The sequence below is a fragment of the Anopheles coluzzii genome, chromosome 2 (genome assembly GCF_943734685.1).
Source record: "Anopheles coluzzii chromosome 2, AcolN3, whole genome shotgun sequence".
In the NCBI taxonomy this organism is placed as follows: domain Eukaryota; kingdom Metazoa; phylum Arthropoda; class Insecta; order Diptera; family Culicidae; genus Anopheles; species Anopheles coluzzii.
The window spans coordinates 93,723,051-93,741,423 of record NC_064670.1 but is presented as its reverse complement, the minus strand read 5'-3'; the positions used below and the strand labels follow the sequence as shown (position 1 = coordinate 93,741,423).

General features: G+C 52.3%; 4 protein-coding genes across 4 annotated transcripts; 3 read left to right on the top strand and 1 right to left on the bottom strand.

Annotated features, from left to right (window-relative positions):
* The first annotated feature begins 1,162 nt into the window (after window positions 1–1,162).
* On the top strand, window positions 1,163–3,025 carry LOC120953327 (queuine tRNA-ribosyltransferase accessory subunit 2). The gene is made up of 3 exons (XM_040373158.2): window positions 1,163–1,435; window positions 1,529–2,487; window positions 2,567–3,025. Exons 1-3 carry the CDS (start codon window positions 1,259–1,261, stop codon window positions 2,787–2,789), a joined length of 1,359 nt encoding a protein of 452 aa, XP_040229092.2. The 5' UTR covers window positions 1,163–1,258; the 3' UTR covers window positions 2,790–3,025.
* A 1,067-nt stretch (window positions 3,026–4,092) lies between these two features.
* Window positions 4,093–15,305, bottom strand: LOC120953331 (mucin-19). The gene is made up of 4 exons (XM_049607983.1): window positions 14,091–15,305; window positions 7,265–14,027; window positions 7,040–7,198; window positions 4,093–6,042 (listed from the first exon to the last, which is right to left on the bottom strand). The coding sequence occupies exons 1-4, from the start codon at window positions 14,243–14,245 to the stop codon at window positions 5,503–5,505; spliced, it is 7,617 nt and encodes a 2,538-aa protein (XP_049463940.1). The 5' UTR covers window positions 14,246–15,305; the 3' UTR covers window positions 4,093–5,502.
* A 433-nt stretch (window positions 15,306–15,738) lies between these two features.
* Window positions 15,739–17,144, top strand: LOC120947726 (ubiquitin carboxyl-terminal hydrolase isozyme L5). Its single transcript, XM_040363334.2, has 3 exons — window positions 15,739–15,980; window positions 16,081–16,144; window positions 16,238–17,144. Exons 1-3 carry the CDS (start codon window positions 15,905–15,907, stop codon window positions 17,064–17,066), a joined length of 969 nt encoding a protein of 322 aa, XP_040219268.1. The 5' UTR covers window positions 15,739–15,904; the 3' UTR covers window positions 17,067–17,144.
* A 152-nt stretch (window positions 17,145–17,296) lies between these two features.
* On the top strand, window positions 17,297–18,371 carry LOC120947728 (biogenesis of lysosome-related organelles complex 1 subunit 4). The gene is made up of 2 exons (XM_040363336.2): window positions 17,297–17,536; window positions 17,609–18,371. The coding sequence occupies exons 1-2, from the start codon at window positions 17,474–17,476 to the stop codon at window positions 18,098–18,100; spliced, it is 555 nt and encodes a 184-aa protein (XP_040219270.1). The 5' UTR covers window positions 17,297–17,473; the 3' UTR covers window positions 18,101–18,371.
* The last annotated feature ends 2 nt before the right edge of the window (window positions 18,372–18,373 follow it).

Sequence of the window (18,373 nt, the reverse complement as noted above, 5' to 3'; positions counted from 1 at the left end):
TATACCTATACAATTCAATAGATCGAGCCCGTTCAAACGCATTAGTCATTGTTCGCGAATGAACTGAACTGAATTGATTGCGCTCATCATGTTTATCCATGTTTAAGTAGTTTTTTTTTATAGAATCCTTGAGTGTGTATAAGACATAGGGTACAATATATGCTGGAGACATTTTTGCTCGTATTAGTTTTTTACATGCTAGTTTTTGGTCGGTTTTGCGATAGATTGTGTTGACCAGACAGCAGATGGGCTGATTTATTTAATGTTTTTAAATGATTGGTTTCAACCGCAGAATGAGTACTTCTTTGGCTACAGTATGCGTCTATGGTGGGTAAATGAAAAAAATAACGAATGTTCTTTGTGAATAAAAACCCCATGAAAAAAAGAACGAAAGAATCGTCGTTCACGTTCGGTTCTTTTTGGTGAGCGAACTAGTTCGTTCGCGTTCGGTGAAAAGAATCGTTTTGCCCATGCCTAGTTTGCTGCCTGCTATTATAACACTTAAATCCGCCGCTATTACTCTTCGGCCAGCCGGCATCAAACCGCGATCCATTGACTACTGCTACTACTGTTCTAGGCAGATGTATTTTAGTAGTATTACACCGTGTATTTCGTAGTTTTGGGAGTTTTAATTAGCCTTTTTTAATCACACAATAAAAAAATGATAGAATTTGGAGAAATGGCGAATAGAAAAAGGAAGGAAGAATGAATACAAACTACGTTAAAGTGAAATCGTTTCCTATCCATCCTATACTCCTACCCATGCTGACGGGCGAGAGAATACATTAAGCAATGTGAACGAATATTTAGCCCACAAGTTGAAAGTAACGTACATTTTCGACTGTGATACCATTCGATTGAAGAACGGAGCAAGAAGACGGGGTACGTTAACCGAAAAGAAACGTATGTAAGAAACCGACAGCATATAGGAACATAAAATCCAAAGCAAATAGCAGATACCAGGCGTGTGCGGGACGAGTATGTCTCTTTTGTTTCTTTCAGAGCTTTTATAATTATTTTTAAAGCCATACATTTGTAACTCTTTAGGGAGAGATGATGCAAAGCTAATCAATAAATGGTACATGTTCTTCTCACACAATTTGTCTTGAGTAATTCTTTAATACGTTTCTTCATAAAAGAGAAACAGCTCTGCAAATGATGCACGAAAATTGATTTGAACAAACGGATTCATTCAAACGCATTGCCATGCCACTTCAAGGGTTAATTCGGTTGGCTGTCAAAGCTCGCGCCTGACCCCATGCACAACCAAAGCCGGGAGGAAAACAAAACTCGCACGCACGTTGTTTACGTTTACAGGATGAAATTTACGCTAAGCACCGTTACGAAATGCTCCGGCCGGTTGGGTGTCCTCGGGGGCCTGGACCGCCTGCCGAATCTGTCCCTGCAAACGCCGGCCTTTATTTTCCACACCAAGGTAAGTGAAAGAAGCGCAAAACGCAAAGCCAATTTTCGTTCATGCTCTCGTGTGCGTGTGTGCGTACGCGCGTGTTGTGTTTTCCTTTGGCAGGGTGGCAGCATTCCTCACCTAAGCAAGGAGGCCATGCAGCACGTTTCCGGTGACCCGTCCTGCTTTCTGCATCTGAGCATCTCCAACACGCTGCACATGCAGGAAGCGATCAAAGCAAGCCGCATAACGATCGCCGAATTTATCGCGCAAAGCAACTGTGCCACGCTGCTGTTCGTGCGCGATCCAAGCGAACCGCCCATACCGGGACTGCCAGAGAAGGACTCGTTGCCTATCTACACGCGCAACGGTAGGAGAAACATTACCCTAGAGCAGTACATGACGCTGGTGGAAACGTTCCGGCCCGACGCGTACGTCCCGCTGTACGATGGCGATACAGACGCGAGCAGTTCGAAAAAGCGCGACCAAAAGTCACTCGACCGAACGGAAAAGTTTGTCGAGCAGTGCTTAGAATGGCACAGGAAGTCGGACGCACTGCAATCATCCTGCCTGATCGGTCCCGTCGTCGGTGGCTACAACGAGAAGCTGCGCGAACAGTCGGTTGCATTTCTGCGCCAATCCGATGACGCGTTTGCAGGATACTTAATCGAGGGATTGCACATGCACGGCCCGTCGGTGGCACGGATGGATGGGTCAGCGGCGCTGGGCATCGTGGCCAACGTTTGCAAGCAGCTGCCGGAGGCGAAGGTCCGCCTCTGCTTCGGTTCGTACGATCCAGCCCTGGTGCTGGAGATGGTTGCCGCCGGTGTGGACGTGTTTGACACGAGCTACGTTTACCTGAAAGCTGCCCAGGAGCATCGTGCGTTGGTGTTTTCGTTCGACGTTACCTCGACGGAGCAGGAGCACGTGACCGAGCTGGATACGACCGATGCGCGATGGGCGGAAGATTTTGGACCGCTACTGCCCGGCTGCAAGTGCTACACGTGTCAGAAACATTCCCGCGCCTACGTGCACCATCTGCACAATACGCGCGAAATGCTGGGCCCGATTCTGCTTATGATGTATGGCGCTATCGAAGTCGCGTTTTACTTAAAGAAAAGGAACGAACTTACCGCGAGCTCTTTTTATCACTCGTTTCAGGCACAATCTACACCACTACGTGGAGTATTTCAAAGCGATACGGCACCACGTTGCTAACGACAGCTTACCTGCGTTGAGGAACCATCTCGCCGGCCAGAAGTCGCTGCCACCGTACGAACCGCCGAAGGAAGAAAAACTGCCAATGCCGGCAGCGCAAAAGGCAGAACTGATGGAACCGATGGAGGATTTGGGAGAAAAACAGAACAAGAAACAGCGTGCTTAGAAACACTCCAATGCCTACTGTATTGCTCTCGTTGATAGTGGATACATTAACCGTACCGTATGAAGGGCAATGAGTAAGCATAAACTTCACAGTGAGAGAGGGAGAAAAATAGCTCCTTCTCGCCACATTTTGCGTATCCAATCCTTTTCTTTCGATTAGGAGAAAGTAAATTAACAACAAATAAACAAAACCACACATTTCTTTTAGGGAATATCTATCTCTAAACATATATTGAACTCTTTTATACGTGTCTGTGTGTGTGTAGTCTCCTCGATAGCATCCACTATGTAATGTATGCCGCCTGCAGGTTAAACCCTAAACGATTTGCATCGACTCGAATCGACGACCTCCTAACAGATAAGCGGATTTCAGCTCACACGAAGGAGAGGTGCGGGAAGTCGTTAGTAGTAAATAAATCCTCTTTTAACTTACACTCTCCCTCTCTCCCGGTTGCCCTATTCTTCTCTCTTGCTTTGTTTCGCTTGTTTCCCATTGATAAACTCTAAATTCTGTCTTAATGCGTTAATTTTTATCCCCGCGACTGGTTTTCTTTTCTCATTGCTACAACATCTTTCGTTCGCCGTACCGATGATTAAAGGATTTCCGTTTTTTTTGTCCACTATTTTCCGCTGGTGGTAGTTGTATATGTATGTATTTATGTATGCATGCTGTGTGTGTATAAATGTATCACTAATTCGCTCATTCTCACTGTGTTACATTATCCATATTGTTGTTTGTTTTCTAAAGCAGTTTGCACCATTCAACCTCACATGCGTTTCCATCTTTTCTTTTATGTTGCGCAATTATTTTTTTCTCTTTTCCTTCTTATTTCTGCTGCTTTGTCGCTTCGTATTTAACGCATCTTTCCGTTATAAATTACCTGCCTAACTACACCCTAGTTGCCCCATGGTGATGTTGCCTCTTTTTCTCTGTTCCGTTCCAATAATTGTTAATCTATTCCGACTAGTCTGGTATTGCGCCGTTTTCTCATACTCACACGATTGCATTACTTCCCCCGCTTCCTTCACGCACATGCAAGGATGCGTACATATACACTACAAGTACAATTATATACATACATACACACACACACACACACACACACATGTACACGAATATATGCACATCTACACATAAATTACACTTAGAAAGAATTATATTGTTGTGGAGTGGCGGGGCGTAGAGCGTGGTTATCGGTTAGAAAAACTTAACTTTAAACACGCAACAGATGATGATACATGGCTAGGCTAGAGCAAATGTTTTCTTCTGCATCGTACGTACAAAAGCAATAATGGCGCGTTAATTGATGGCTTCCACATGTTCCACAATGTCCTGTTCGATTCTTGCTGAAGCGCGATATGGATTAAATTGCTGAAGAAGGAAAATGTGCACAGGTGCATCTAATACACACTCACATACCGTACGTGCACCCACCAGCGGCAGGGTGGAAATACACATCTTTAACACTGATTTTCATTTCCTCTTTCTATCTTCTCTCAACAGCCATCAATGGGGATATATACGAGGGGTTTGCATTAGCATGCGATCGGGCGATTGATCGTGGGCGATAAGTTCCCTGTCTTAACTAATTATCGTCCACGCTAGGAACTACCTTCCTCCTTCACACATTATTAGCATTCCCCACACACACACACACACCCACAAACACACATACATCGCGTGTTATGCCTCCAATCATATCGGAGCGCACATTTGGCATTAGGTGTTGAATGGTTGCGATTATTTGTCTTCTCTTAACAATAACTATTCTAAGCGCTGTGGACAGAGTAATGGTGGCGGGAAGGATCAAGCATCTCCAAAAGGAATGTAGGCATATTGCACACCTACTAGTAGCCGGATTGTGGGTACACTAAAACACTACAACAGCGGCACAGCGAAGGAAGAAAGTCGCACATCCTGTTGCTCCTAGTCTGCTCTCGGGAGACGCGCAAAACGATGCACTATCTATGCATGTAATCTGTTCTCTAGGCGAGTGTGTTGTAAAGCAAGGGATGTGTTCCTTATAATTCGAAAAGCTTAAACTAACTACTATTACTGCACGCGGTGTAAACTAATGCACAAACAATGCCCGTGGTAATTCATGATTGCATGATTTTCGTCCCCCTATCGTACAAGGTACGGGAAAGATTTGAGATTGCATTTCTATTGCCGCTAGCTGTCCGGGGCACACACTCTACCTTATTCATGTGAGCGCCCATGCGGATACAATATGGATAAGAACGTGGTAATACTGTCGCGTTAAAGTGAAGCCCTTAAAAAGGAATAAAAAAGGAATAGGGACGGCGACAGTAGGCGGCAACAAACTGTCTGTAAAATACTGTACCTAAATTAAATGTGGGATGCAAACTGGCCAAGCGTATTGAGCTTGATTCTTGCTCACCGTTCTCTTTACATCGTGATTTCCCATCGTGCGCTAGTACCGCTATCCTACACGAACGGAGGCGAGCCTTGATATGCCCCGATCTATGGTTAAATTGCATAAAATAAAAGCCCTAAAGTAGAAACCTCTTTCCTCGCATACGCCATCATGCCTTCCATAAAATGGCGTCCACACTTTCATCAAAATATTTTGTAAATACAATAAGGGTTAGTGTTTTTGGGTGCTTGTTAGGGCCCCTTAAACTTACCACGCACGGTTCTGGAAACGTTTTAAATCTAGTCACCACTGCTCTAAGCAGTGGTCTGCACTCTCTTACTTTAGCATCGTTGCCATGCCAGCGTACTTGCTGTGACTGGGCGCTTGATAGGACGATGACGACTGGGACGAGGTGGACGCTAGATGCAGGGAAGACTTCCCACGACCACTACCACCGCCCCCACCACCTCCACCACCTCCTCCACCACTTCCACTTCCTGCTCCTCCGCCACCACCACCAGCACTGCTACCGGCACTTGATTTCGTGGACTTTTTGTTGGCGATCCGGTCCTGCAGCTTCTTCAGCAGCTCCTCGATGTCATCCAGCGAGTAGGTGTACGCCAGCCGACAGTGCTTGGTCTGCAGGCCACCATCGGCTAGATGCTTTACCGCGTGCTTCAGACAGTAGATGCGCTCCTCCTCGTCCACCGTCGTATTGTCTTCGTCCCCTTCCTCGTCGTCGTCGTCCGACCGGGTCACCTTTACCTTCACCAGCGAAAGGTAGAGGTTCGCCCGGCACCGCTCGCACTCCAACTCATCGAGCGAGGCGCTCTTCTTCTTCGACTCGATGCGTTCCGATTTGGTTACGCCTTGCTCCTGGAGGGGGAAGGTGATGAGTTAGAGTGTTTGGAGAGAGAGAGAGAGGATGTGGTTAGTATAAATGCGTTGGTTAAGTGATGAGTGATTCGTATTTCAAATCGAATCTTCAAAGATTCATTAATATATAAAGATTCACGAATTTTCAATAATTCACGACATTTCATCTTTATAGAAGAGATCATCATTTTCCTATGATTCATCAATTTTCCGAGAATCATGAATCTTTCGAGAATCATTAATCTTTCGAGATTCATGAATTTTTCAAGAATCATGAATCTTTTGAGAATTATGTATCTGTATCTTTTGAGAATCATGAATCTTTGAGATTCATGGATCTTTCCAACCGAGATTCAGATTCATTGAATTATTTGAAATATTCTTTCTGATTCATGAATCTGAATCAGATTTACCTAATGAATCTCTAAATATTCAAGAATGTACAAGGAATCTCGCATGACTCATGAATCTTTTGAGATTAATGAATCTTTCGAGAATCATGAATCTTTTTAGAATCATGAATCTTTCGAGAATCATGAATCTTTCGAGAATCATAAATCTTTCGAGATTCGTTAATCTTTGATATTCATGAATCTTTCCAACCGAGATTCAGATTCATTGAATTATTTGAAATATTCTTTCTGATTCATGAATCTGAATCAGTTCAATGAATCTCTAAATATTAAAAAAAAAATTAATATTCCAAGGAATCTCACATGACTCATGAATCTTTCGAGATTCATGAATTTTTCGAGAAACATGATTTTTTCAAGAATTATGAATTTTTGAAGATTCATGAAGCTTTGAGATTCATGAATCTTTCCAACCGAGATTCAGATTCATTGAATTATTTGAAAGATTCATTCAGATTCATGAATCTGAATCAGATTTACCCAACACGATTCGTTATTGACATGAAATCACAAAACTGACTTCAGAGACTTCTCTCCTTACTCCTGAATCGCCCTATGCCCACTGAATACGTCTGAAACCTTACCTTTAGCGTTTGTCGATGTAGTTTCTCCTTTTCGTAGATATCGACTATCATTGGGTACGCCTGCACAAGCGTATCATGGTTGCTGCGCTGATCGTTCGCGATTGCAAATAGCAGCTGCTCCACCGAGAACATGGTCGGTTCGCAACTTTCCTGTATGTCCTATTAAAAACATAAAATTAATCATTTATTACACTTCAAACCCACATGTGTCTATCCTCTACCTACCCTAAAATCTTCCTTGGCCGTGTCGAGCCAACTGTTCGTAGCGAAGTACACGCTCTCCGACACCGCGTACCCGGTGCAAAGGCTCGAGGTGTACGCGCGCGGAAACACCACCACAAACTGGCCCGGCTGCTGCTCCGTGCGGCACAGCGACACGCTCCGGTCCGTCAGCATGTGCGGCGGCACCATCGCCGTATCGCACGGCAGCCAGATCGTCTTGTTCTGGCAGTGCGTCGGCACCAGCACGGTCAGTGCTGCGCGGAAGTTGGCGTTTTGATCGTCCGGCACGCCGTACCAGATCTTGTTCGCGCCCGTGTGCAGATATTCGATCCAGGGCAGGCCGTGCGGATCGCGATACCAGCAGCACGCACTGAACAGCATGCCGACGTGCAGCGTCGGTATCGTGATGCCCATCACCGGGCCGAGCGAGCGCAGTATCGAGCCGCTGTTGTTCGTCAGCACCTTCAGGTTCCACGGGTGCTTGGCGCACGACGAACCCTTCACCTTCGGGCTGGGGAACCCGTACCCGAACGCGCTCGAGTCGATCGAGCCCGAGTGCACGCACACGTGGCTGTCGCGCACCGCCACGTGGCGCCAGTACTCGGCCTCGATTTCCGCCACCGTCGGTTCGCTGTTCCGGAACCACAGCGACATGGTGTTGCGCGCGATGCGAAAGAACTGGTTCAGCGGCATGCTGCGCCCCTTCACGATGCACTCCATCGAGCACTCGTCCTCGTCCTCCTCCTCCTCGTCGTCGTTCGAGTCGTCTTCGTCCGAGTCGCCGCTGTTGCGGATCTCCGACCCGACGCCCTTGTCCGCGTTGCGGCGCGCCTTCGCCTCCCGCTTGGCCCAGTCCGCCTCCACCTCGTCGAACAGCTTCTGGCGCTCGGCCGGCGACAGCGTATCGTACGGCAGCAGATACTTGCAGTAGATGTCGTCCAGCTTCGAGACGCGATCGTGCGCCGCCTTCGGGATGCACATGTCCTCCGACACGCGGGCCCACTTCTTCTTCTCGATCACCTCCTTCAGCCCGCCGAGCTCCTGCACGGTGTGGTACAGCCGGGGCAGGTCCACCTCCATGCCGCCGATCACCGGCGGCGCCTGCAGATTGATGCTCTGCGTCGCCAGATACTTCTTGATGGCGGCGTACTCCTTCGCGCTCGGGCCCCACCGGTGCAGCATCTTGTGCACGTACTGGTTGTACGCCATGAAGCGCATATCATCCGCGATGCGGCACTCCGGCTTGAAGCTGGCCGGCGGCACGATGCGGCAGATGCCGAACCGGGACGCGATCGGTGCGATTCGCTCGATGTACTCCATTGGATCGTGGAACTCCTTTTCGGTCGGCTTGAACACCGGCGCCTCCACCATCTGGGCTGGATCGTCCCGGCGCGGGAACACCGTGTTGTTGTCTGGCTGGGGTGGCGGTACCGTTTCCACACTGCCCCGGCCAGCGCCGGTTCCGCCCTTGGCGTTGCTTTTGCCGCCCGTCGGCTTCGAGCGCTGGGACGAGAGGGACGAGTTGGAGGCGATGCGCGACAAACCGCGGGACATCGGTTCGGCACTGGCCCGATCCTCGAGCGTCGGTGTGCGTGCATCGGTTGAGGGCGCTGGGGCATCTGCCGTCGGTGACTTGAGCCGCGACTGGAGCAGCCCCATGGGGAGCAGCTTCGCCAGCCCCTCCTTGCCGAGGGCTGCTGCCGCACCACCCTGCGCCGTTAGGCTCTTGACCAGCTCCTGCACGTTCATCGAGTCGGGCAGCGTGGTGGGATTGGAGCCCATCTCAGCCTTCGTCACCAGCTTGGCGTGCATTATAACGCGCTGGTTCGGCCCATCGGGCCCCTCCGTTCCGAGCTTGACCGCGACGCCCTGGATGAGCTGATCGGATGATTTTCCACCGGTACTGCCGCCTGCCGTACTGCCACCCGCGGTCGGACCCTGTAGTGGAATGTAAAACGTCTGTCCACCGGCACCACTACCACCAGCACCACCGTCCGCCTCGGTATCGCTCGCTTCCTGCTTCACCGTCAATGGTTTGTCCTCGTCTTTCCGATCTGCGTCCTCTTCGGTTGCTTTCGCTTTCTCCTCGGCAGTGGCGGGAGCTGAACTGGATCCTCCCGCGTTGTTTGCTTTGCTCGCTATGGCGGGTGGTTTCTGAAAAGCCGCTTTCTCGTCCGCCACGGGCGTTGCATCACGCTTGGTAGTTGGTTCATCGCGGGCGGACGAATTGCACGACTCCCGCCGACCGCCTGCCCCGGTAGCTGGTCCGTGCTGCCGGCGGAACGGTGTCGCCACCGGCATAAAGTCTTCCTCCTTGTCGAACGAGTACACACTCGTTTCGTTGACGGGCGAGAAGGCGCCGAACTTGTTGCTGCCGCTCTGTGCGGATGCTGCTGCTCCCGGGGCACCACCGGAGGGACCTTGACCGGCCGCTGGCTTCGTGGAAGGCGATGTTGTCGGTACGCTTTGGCCAGCTGCTGGGCTGGTGGTCGTCTGTGCCGCCGGTGATTGCTTGGCGGCCATTGCGTCCTGCTTGTAGACGGGCGTTCGTCCCGTTGCATTCCGGTAGATTGGCTTCCGTTCGCCCGACGTCGTCGTGGTTGGTGTGGTGGCGGTGGCACGCGGTGCAGTCTGCGTTGTCGTCGGTGTTGCGGGTGTTTCTGCTTTGGATTTTCTCGGTTCCTTCGGCTTGACGGTTGGAGTGGACGCCGATGGTCCTCCCCCTTCCTTGCCCGATTGTGCCTCACTGCTTTGCGTCTTTGCCGGAGTGCTTTCTTTATCGTTGCCGGCCGGTTTTACCTCCTGAGCGGATGGGGCGGCCGATTGCTTCTGTCCCTGGAACGGTGTCGTGTCCTTTTTCTCCCCCACCACAGTAGTTGCGGCGAGAGGAGAAACAACTGGAGCGCTCGTAGGGGTACGATTCTGCTCTTCCTTGCCCCGACCGTTGCCGTGGGCGGGCGTGCTGATCGGCGTTGACGTGGAAGCCATCATTCCTGCCCAACCCGAGCCGGACGTCGTCGTAGTGGACGCTTGCGCGGTGGTCCCGGCCGGTGCGGAAGCAGTAGAAGCCGCCGCAGCACCCGTCACCGGGGGCGGCGGTGTACGGGCGCCCGGCTCCAGCAGCTCCAGCTCGTCATCCTTCAGGTCGTCCTCGATCGGCGACCAGGACGATTCGTAGATCCACTTCTGTATCTGCTCGTGCGTCATGTTCACCTTCGCCTTGCGGCGATCGCGCGGCGACAGATTGCCACCGAGCAGCGACTCCGTCAGCACGGGCGGCCCCAGCGGCGGTTTGTGTACCGAGCCACACTTCCCCAGCGTGCACTTGGTGTCGAGCGGGCCGGAACTCTGCGCCAGGCTGACGCTAGCGATGCCGAAAATCTTTTCCGACTCCTCCTTGCTCGGCAGCAGGTTGCCGAGCAGGGACGAGTGGGCGGGCGGCTTATCCGCCCCGATCGGCTCGCCCGAGGCGCACTTCTCGAACGCTTTCAGAAAGTCCGCATCGTCCAGCGGAAGGGTAAAGTCTGCCTTGGGGGTGGCGGAGGTGGATTGACCGGCGGTGGCTGCGTTTGCCGCCGCATTCGTCGTGCCAGAGCGGTTGAAAGGCATGCTACCGTGGTCGGTCGGTTGGCTGGACGCGTTCGCTAAAGGGTGGTGGTAAGCATCGGTGGAAGAAGCATTGTTCGCCCCCGGCCCGGCAGCGTTCGTCGCCGTCCCAAGCGACGGCTTTATGGCACGGGTAAAGGGAGTTTGCTGTTGGTGGAGTGCTTGCGTCGGTGACGTCACCGGCGACGCGTGGTGCAGAAAGGACGACGTTTGGTAGCTGCTCGGCACGACGGTCGGTATGTTGAGCATCTGCGGGATCTTGATGGGGCTTTCGGCCGGCTCGACCGTGGTCGACAGCTGCGTATTGTCCATCGATTTGTTCAGCCGCGACAAATTCTGTCCCTCCGAGGTGGTGGGACTTTTCAGATGATCTGACGACAGGGCCGGCGATTCGAGTGGACTGCTGGTGGTCCCACCACCTTTCGCATTCAGCTTGGTGGGAGTGCGTGCAACGGTACTACTCCCCCCGGTGCCCGGGGCAACATTCGCTACCGTAGTACCGTTTTGTTTCATTGTCCCAGTCGGGGAGTTTATGCTGGCGGCTGCCGCTGCCGCTCCGACCAGCGAACCCTTTTTTGTGGCCGCTTGTTGCCGCTGCACCGGCGGTTCCTCGACCTTGGCCGACTTCCTTTCTCCGCCGTCCTTTTTGTCGGGCGAGCAAACCTCCTCGGTGGATTTACCCTCATCCGATACGTTCGCTTTCTTCGCATTCTTGCGCCCGGCGGTTTGTTTGGCCGGTGCTCCCGCTTTTGCTTTGGCCGTCTGTCGGCGCGCCTGCTGCTGCTTGCGCTGAAACTTGCTCGCCAACGGCTCTTCGTCCGAATCGCTAAAGCTTTTTTCGATTACCTTCGTCTCATCGCCGCCCGTTTCCTTTTCCACCTCGTCCTCGTCCACCGACCGGGCGGCTGCGGCTCCCGCTTTCCTTTTCGCCTTAGCCGCCGACTGTCTAGCGTCCCGCGTCTTGCCCGCATTCGCCTTCAGCTCGTTCTCCATCCGCTCCATCTTACGTACGTTCGGCAGCTCGAGACTGTCCAGCGAGGACGCATCGTCGTCTGATTTGTCGTCGTGGTTGAGCTTTCGCCCGATCAGCTCCATGTACAGCGTGGCCGCTTCCTTCGTTTTGCGCGACGGGCGCGACGTGCTGAGCGATTCGACCGGCGTCGAGGAGGCCGTTTTCGGTTTTTTCTCCTCCACTTCCGGGGAAAGCGTACCGTCGCGTCCGGCTGCATCCGGCGCTGGCGTTTCGCGCTTCTTTCGCCCGACCGTCGCCGGCTGCTTTCGCTCCGTCGCATCCGTCGCACCTTCCACCTTCGGTTCGCTGTGCGGGGCCTCTTCCTCTTTGGTCGACTTGACGGCGGGTTGCTGCGTTTGGGCGACCGGTTCCTTCCGCTTCCGTCCTCGCTGGGCCGGTTGCGGTTTTGTAGCTTCTTCCGCCTTTTTCGGCAGCACTTCACGCATCTCGGACTTGCGGGAGCTTATATCCGACCGCCGGCTGACGACCGACTCCGAACGGCGCGTCTTCTTGTCCGGCATTTCGTCCGGATCCTTGTCCAGTGTGGCGGCCGGTTCCGACTTGCGGCTCCTACCGGAACGCGTCGTTTTGCCCGCCTCGGGGGAAGTCCTAACCGCCCTGTCCGACGCACGTTTCTCGGTGCGAGTGGTCCGCGACAGCGGCTCGTCATCGTCGGAAGAAAAGTCCACACGATCCGGCTGCTTCTGCTGCTGCTGCTTCTCCTTTGCCGGTTTCGTCGCAGCAGGCGACTTTTCGGGCGTTGCTTTAGTTGCCACAGGGGGTGGATTGCGCAGAGCGGACAGCCGTGTCGTACGCATCTCTTTTCCCTCCGTATCGGGAGCGACCGTCGCCGCGGGCTGCTGTGTGGGTGAACTTTTCGGCGTTTCTTTGGCCGTTTTCTTCGAATTAGCGGCGGCTGCTGCTGCGGCTGTACGCGTTACACTCTGCCTAGAAGCGTCCTCAGTAGGCGTAGCAGGTGGAGTAGTTGCTGTCTTCGTCCCCTTACCACCAGCTTTACTTTCAATCGATTTTGCCGGTGAATCTTTGCCTGTCTCCGGATCTGGGCCACCTTTCGATGAATCACGCTTCGTATTGCGCGGAATTTTGGCCGGCGATCCTTTCCCGCTCTCGACCGCCGGACTGGATGCATGCGATGCCGCCCCGCTCCGGAGCCCACTTTTCCGTCTGCCAACGTTTGGCTCTTCCTTTTCGCCCTTTTTGCCCGGCTTGCCTTCTTGCTCGTCCTCCTTTTCTTCATTGTCCGAACTTGCCTCGTCTTCGTCTTCATCGCCTTCCTCTTCCTCCTCCTCCTCCTCCTCCTCTACCACATCTTCCTCTTCCTCTTTCGGTCCAGCTTTCGAAGGAACGGCCGAAGAGCGTGTCGATATTGCCACCGTCCCGCGGCCACTCTGCCTCTGGCCCTGGCCCGTCGCACGCAGCTTAGCAACGCGCTGATCGTGGTACTTTTTGCGCAGCGCTTGCATCTTATCCTGCGTACGCTTTCGATCGGTTCGTGACTCGGCCGGGGCCGGATGTTGCTCGGCCCTTTTGCGCACCGCAAACGGCATGTACGATGTAGCAGCGGGTGCTACAGTTGCCTTGTCCTGGCCGGTTGATTCCTGTGTAGTGGCTTTCACTTGCGTTGCTGGCGTTTGTTTGGCGCCTTGGGCCGGCTTGGAAGAGCTCGTAGCAGGATTGCTGGCGGATGCGGCCGTTTCGTTCGTGGACGCTACGGCCGGTTTCGGTTGGGGAGAGCCCTTTAGTTTGGAGCTGCCGGAGCCACCCGCTGTGGCTGATGATCTTGCGCCACTGGTTGTGCCACTGTTTCCGGCGGCAGTGGTGCTTGATTTGTTGAAAAAGTCCAACTCCGGCGGCAGTACCGGCGTGCCGCGGAAGCACAGGAACGTAAGAAAATCGTCCGTGCTGGGGCGCATGTTGGGCAGCAGTTCCGGAACCTGTGCAGTGGCGTCCCCTCCGGTACCGCTGCCGGGACCGGTCGGCGTGGTGCCATTGCCGGCGCCGGAGTGCGTTGCCCGATTCGGCCCGTCTTTGCCGGGCGTTGTTGGTGGGGCAGACGAGTAGCTAAGATAGGACGAGGAGGCCGTACCTTGGCCCTGGGCAAACTTTCGCTGTGCATGTACCTTCGGACTGAAACAGGAGAACGAAAAACATTAACAACTGGCATGGCGAATGAAGCACAATTGCACCCACCGTTTCGGGATTTCCGGTGGCGAAAGATCCCGCTCGGGCGCTACATTCGGCCCATTGGTGCCACTGCCGGAGGATGGATTGGAGCTGCCCCCACCGGCTGCTTGTGCGATGGCGGTCACCTTACGCCGGCGCTTGCCTTCCTTCGAAACGACCATCCTCCCGCAGGGGTCGCAATTCCCCCTTCCGCTTACAATCCTACAAACGGTCCCCGGTGCTGCTGCTGCTGCGGAAAATATGCGGCCGGTGTTGTGCCGTGTGCTTTCCTTACCAAATCCCCAACTGACAGCAACGGCAGCAGTGGCACCAACAGTAGCAGCCCGCGCCTAGCTGCCCAATGCGAAGCGCGACCGGAACGATGCGATGCTGGCCGTTTTGCGGCATGTAGGCGTCACAGCAGCGAACGCGCACCGAACAATTGCCACTTCGCAGCGCACTCTTTGATACCGTCGTCAGCGACTGCCGCCGCGACTTCCACCATTGAAAATCGCACTTTTCACAGCGCGCGCACACACACACACACAACAGCAGTACACAGGGTGGATGGAGCGGAGAGGAAAAAGAACAAGAAACCTCAAAACCAACAACCAACGCCAGACCAACGCATCATCAACGCTGCTGCGGCACGGTGTTGCGAGTGGGTTCGATTTTCATCACCCTACTTCCCTTTCGCACGCACGCACGCACACGGTAGCACACCCGGGGCCCGGTTTCCTTATTTTCGCCTCACACTCGGGGCTTCACTTCGCGGCAGAATATCACTTGGCAGGAGGCAAATAGCACGAACAAGGAAACTTTTGCGTTCACGGGTATTATTAGCAAATTGTCTAGAACCTCGGAAGAGAGGAAGCATCACAAAAATGATACCCGAAGGGGAAATTCGCTATCGAATTTGGCATGCGAGGCTTAGGGAGCGTTTACACCGCTGCCGTACGAGGGGGGTAAATGGTGAGAAGATGCAGTGGATGTTGTGTCCCGTTCTAGCGCACGGTGCGAGGCAGCGGTAGCGACTGCTTCCAGCCGAGAAGTTGCACAGATTCTCGCGTTGTGCTCGCGTCAGCTCTTGCGGAGGAGTGTAGACGCTGCTGAAGCGGGACACATTCCCGACGCGCAGAACTTTGACATCTGAAACGAACTGTCAGCGACGCCATTGTTGGCCAGTGTTGCCAGCACAGAGGAAGGAATGTTTATTTTTGTATAAAAATTGATAAAATGATACTAAAATCCATTAAGTTTGAGCACTTGCATAAATTAAAATTATATTTATTCGAAGATTGTACGGTTGTGGTTTTACTTTTCATGATTTTTTTCAAAGTGGGTTTATTATACAGGTGGGCTTATCCCGAACAAATTGACAGCCGTACTGTAGAAAAATGAAAACGAAATGACAGGAGGGGATTCGATCATTTGTTGATGTATGCGTGTGAATTGCAATGGCTATTTTGGATGAAGTGTCGTAGTGTGGGTGAAAAACTACGTATCACAATCGAATCCCCTCCTGTCATTCGTTCGTCCAATATGGCCTTCCCGCCAAACCTATAAGCCCACCTAGTCCTTATACCCACTTTGATTTTTTTCCTAAAATGCGCTGCCGGATGTCCACCTCGGCGATGAATTCCAGCGGTCGACCATGGTGCGCAGGGATTGTCATGTGTCAAAAAATGGCAAATCAGATTGCGTAGCAAAAGCGTCCTTGGTACGGTTTTATTTCTGATCTCAAATAAATTCGCAAGTCCAGCATTATCTTCTGTTTCGATCCGGCAACACCGGCACTCGTTTTAAGCTGCTTAAACACTCCACACAGCTAGCAATTTCCGATGGCAGACAGTGCGGGAGAATGGTGCCTGATCGAGAGTGATCCCGGCGTATTCACAGAGCTTATCAAAGAGTTCGGTAGGTAATTAGTGGTCAAACAAAATCCGGCTGAAAAAAAAAACATTGGCAAGATGGTATTTGAATTTTAATGAAACATTTCGTTCCCAACACCCCGCAGGCGTGGACGGTGTTCAGGTGGAAGAGCTGTGGAGTTTGGATGAGAACAGTTTCAAGGATCTCGAGTAAGCGCCCGACCCCTAATTCCGGCTCTGTTTCGGCTTCGTTGAAATTCATTGATAATTTCTCTTTTCGTACACTTTCTCGCTTATTTGCAGACCAGTGCACGGGCTGGTGTTTCTCTTCAAGTGGGTAAAGGACGACGAACCGGCCGGATCGATCGTGCAGGACAGCCGGCTGGAGAAGATCTTCTTCGCGAAGCAGGTCATCAACAACGCGTGCGCTACACAGGCCATCCTGAGCATTCTGCTGAACGCAACCCATCCGGACATAAAGCTCGGTAGCACGCTGACAGATTTTAAGGAGTTTGCCTGCACCTTCGACGCGTACAACAAGGGCCTGGCGCTGAGCAATGCCAGCCAGATCCGCACGGTGCACAACTCGTTCGCCCGGCAAACGCTGTTCGAGCTGGACAACAAGAGCTCGGGCAAGGAGGACGTGTTCCACTTCGTCGGGTACGTGCCGGTGGACGGTCGGCTGTACGAGCTGGACGGGCTGAAGGAGGGTCCGATCGACCACGGTGCGGTCGGGCCGGGACAGGATTGGCTGCAGGTGGTGCGACCCATCATCGAGAAGCGAATGCTGAAGTACAGCAAGGGCGAGATCCATTTCAACCTGATGGCCATCGTGTCGGACCGGCAGCTGATCTACCAGCAGCAGATCGATCAGCTGCTGCAGGGCGACGAGTCGGAGATGGAGACGGACGCGAAGCAGGACAAGATCAATCATCTGCGCGTGCTGATCGAGGACGAGGCGGCGAAACGGAAGCAATACAGGACGGAAAACGTTCGCCGCAAGCACAACTATCTGCCGTTCATCGTGGAGCTGCTGAAGGCGCTGGCCGAGAACGGGCAGCTGATGCCGCTGTACGAGAAGGCGAAGCAGCGGGCACTGGAGCGGGAGGCGGCCAAATCGAAGCAATCATAAAATGGTTCCATTCTTTCCTTCGTAATGCATTTTCATTTCGTAATAAACGATTTGCTACAAACGGTTGTTATAAAGCAAGGCAAGTGTTTCCTTTTTTGTTTCATTTCTGAAGCGAAATATTCGACGACTCATTCCGGTGTTGTGCGGATCCGTTGCTTTTCTGTCTTTTTGCAGTTGATCGAAGCTAAAAGTCGTCAACTCCCCGCTGTAACCACAAAACGGCTGTCAAAAAGGCAAAACAAACGCAAAAAAAAACCTTTCGTGAAAACAAATCCACCACAAAAACACAACTGATACTGATAACGTGTCCTGCAGCGCGTTGGGAAGCGTTGATAATAATCGTTTCTTTTCGGAAATATGAACATTAAACCAAGTGGCAGGGAGAACCACTAAACAGTAAACCGAAGATGGCCGAAGAACTGGCCCAGGATTACTCCGGCTACTTTAAAGCTTCCAATCTGGATCAGGAGGTAGCTAGCATGACCACTTCCAGAATTTCCAAGCGAAACGCAATAAACACTCTCGACCCGTTTTCTTTTCAGCTTAAGCCAATCTCTGTCGGCATCGACCGGATGATGCTGCGGCTGGAGGAGTTTGAAAATCTGCTCGAGCTGGTAAAGGCCGAATCGAGCGTGGCGCTCACGCAGAACGTGCCGCAGCTGTTGGCCCTCCGGCCAGAGCTGGACGTGCTGTGCGATCGGATCGACAAGCTCGAGCAGTTCGTCGGAATGGTCGGTCGGAACCTGGACGCGGTCGAGAAGCAGGTGCAGATTGCGGAGGAAGAGCTAGACATTCCGGACAAAACGATCAACGTGCTGCTCAAGTCGCTCAACATTTTCGGCAAACCGAAGCCCACCGAACGGTTGACGAACCGGAATGCGAACGGACTGTACGAACCGGTCGCCGTGTTTAAGACGGAACAGTACTTTCGACCAAACGGGCCAGAACAGAAGCCGATGGCGGAGAAGGAGGGAAGCAAAGAGGAACCGGTATCCTCCGGTGAAGACTGTGATACTGGTACGCCGGAAAAGTGAATGGAATGGATTTCCACTGTACGGACTGAAAATCATGCAAAGAAGACAATGAATGGATTGCAATAAGCCTGGTTTAAGTGTGCGAACAGAATGATGTTCAGAAATTATATTACAAAATATTTAAATCCGCAATGGAATGATTGTGAAGCAAAGGAACGATATAATAATGATCTGTGCCCTTTTTAGAAAAAGCAGCAATATATACTCGTATTTATATTTGGGGCCATAATACTACAATAAAATGTTCTTTACTGGATCACTGGAAATCTAATT

Excerpts from the sequence above, each read along its gene's own strand:
- LOC120953327 (XM_040373158.2), top strand. The coding sequence starts at position 1,259 with ATGCACAACCAAAGCCGGGAGGAAAACAAAACTCGCACGCACGTTGTT. Across the intron at positions 1,436-1,528 it reads CCTTTATTTTCCACACCAAG|GGTGGCAGCATTCCTCACCT; the intron begins GTAAGTGAAAGA and ends TTCCTTTGGCAG. Across the intron at positions 2,488-2,566 it reads GGCCCGATTCTGCTTATGAT|GCACAATCTACACCACTACG; the intron begins GTATGGCGCTAT and ends CACTCGTTTCAG.
- LOC120953331 (XM_049607983.1), bottom strand. The coding sequence starts at position 14,245 with ATGGTCGTTTCGAAGGAAGGCAAGCGCCGGCGTAAGGTGACCGCCATC. Across the intron at positions 14,028-14,090 it reads CCACCGGAAATCCCGAAACG|TCCGAAGGTACATGCACAGC; the intron begins GTGGGTGCAATT and ends CTCCTGTTTCAG. Across the intron at positions 6,043-7,039 it reads TACATCGACAAACGCTAAAG|GAGCAAGGCGTAACCAAATC; the intron begins GTAAGGTTTCAG and ends TTCCCCCTCCAG.
- LOC120947726 (XM_040363334.2), top strand. The coding sequence starts at position 15,905 with ATGGCAGACAGTGCGGGAGAATGGTGCCTGATCGAGAGTGATCCCGGC. Across the intron at positions 15,981-16,080 it reads AGAGCTTATCAAAGAGTTCG|GCGTGGACGGTGTTCAGGTG; the intron begins GTAGGTAATTAG and ends AACACCCCGCAG. Across the intron at positions 16,145-16,237 it reads AACAGTTTCAAGGATCTCGA|ACCAGTGCACGGGCTGGTGT; the intron begins GTAAGCGCCCGA and ends GCTTATTTGCAG.
- LOC120947728 (XM_040363336.2), top strand. The coding sequence starts at position 17,474 with ATGGCCGAAGAACTGGCCCAGGATTACTCCGGCTACTTTAAAGCTTCC. Across the intron at positions 17,537-17,608 it reads CTTCCAATCTGGATCAGGAG|CTTAAGCCAATCTCTGTCGG; the intron begins GTAGCTAGCATG and ends TTTTCTTTTCAG.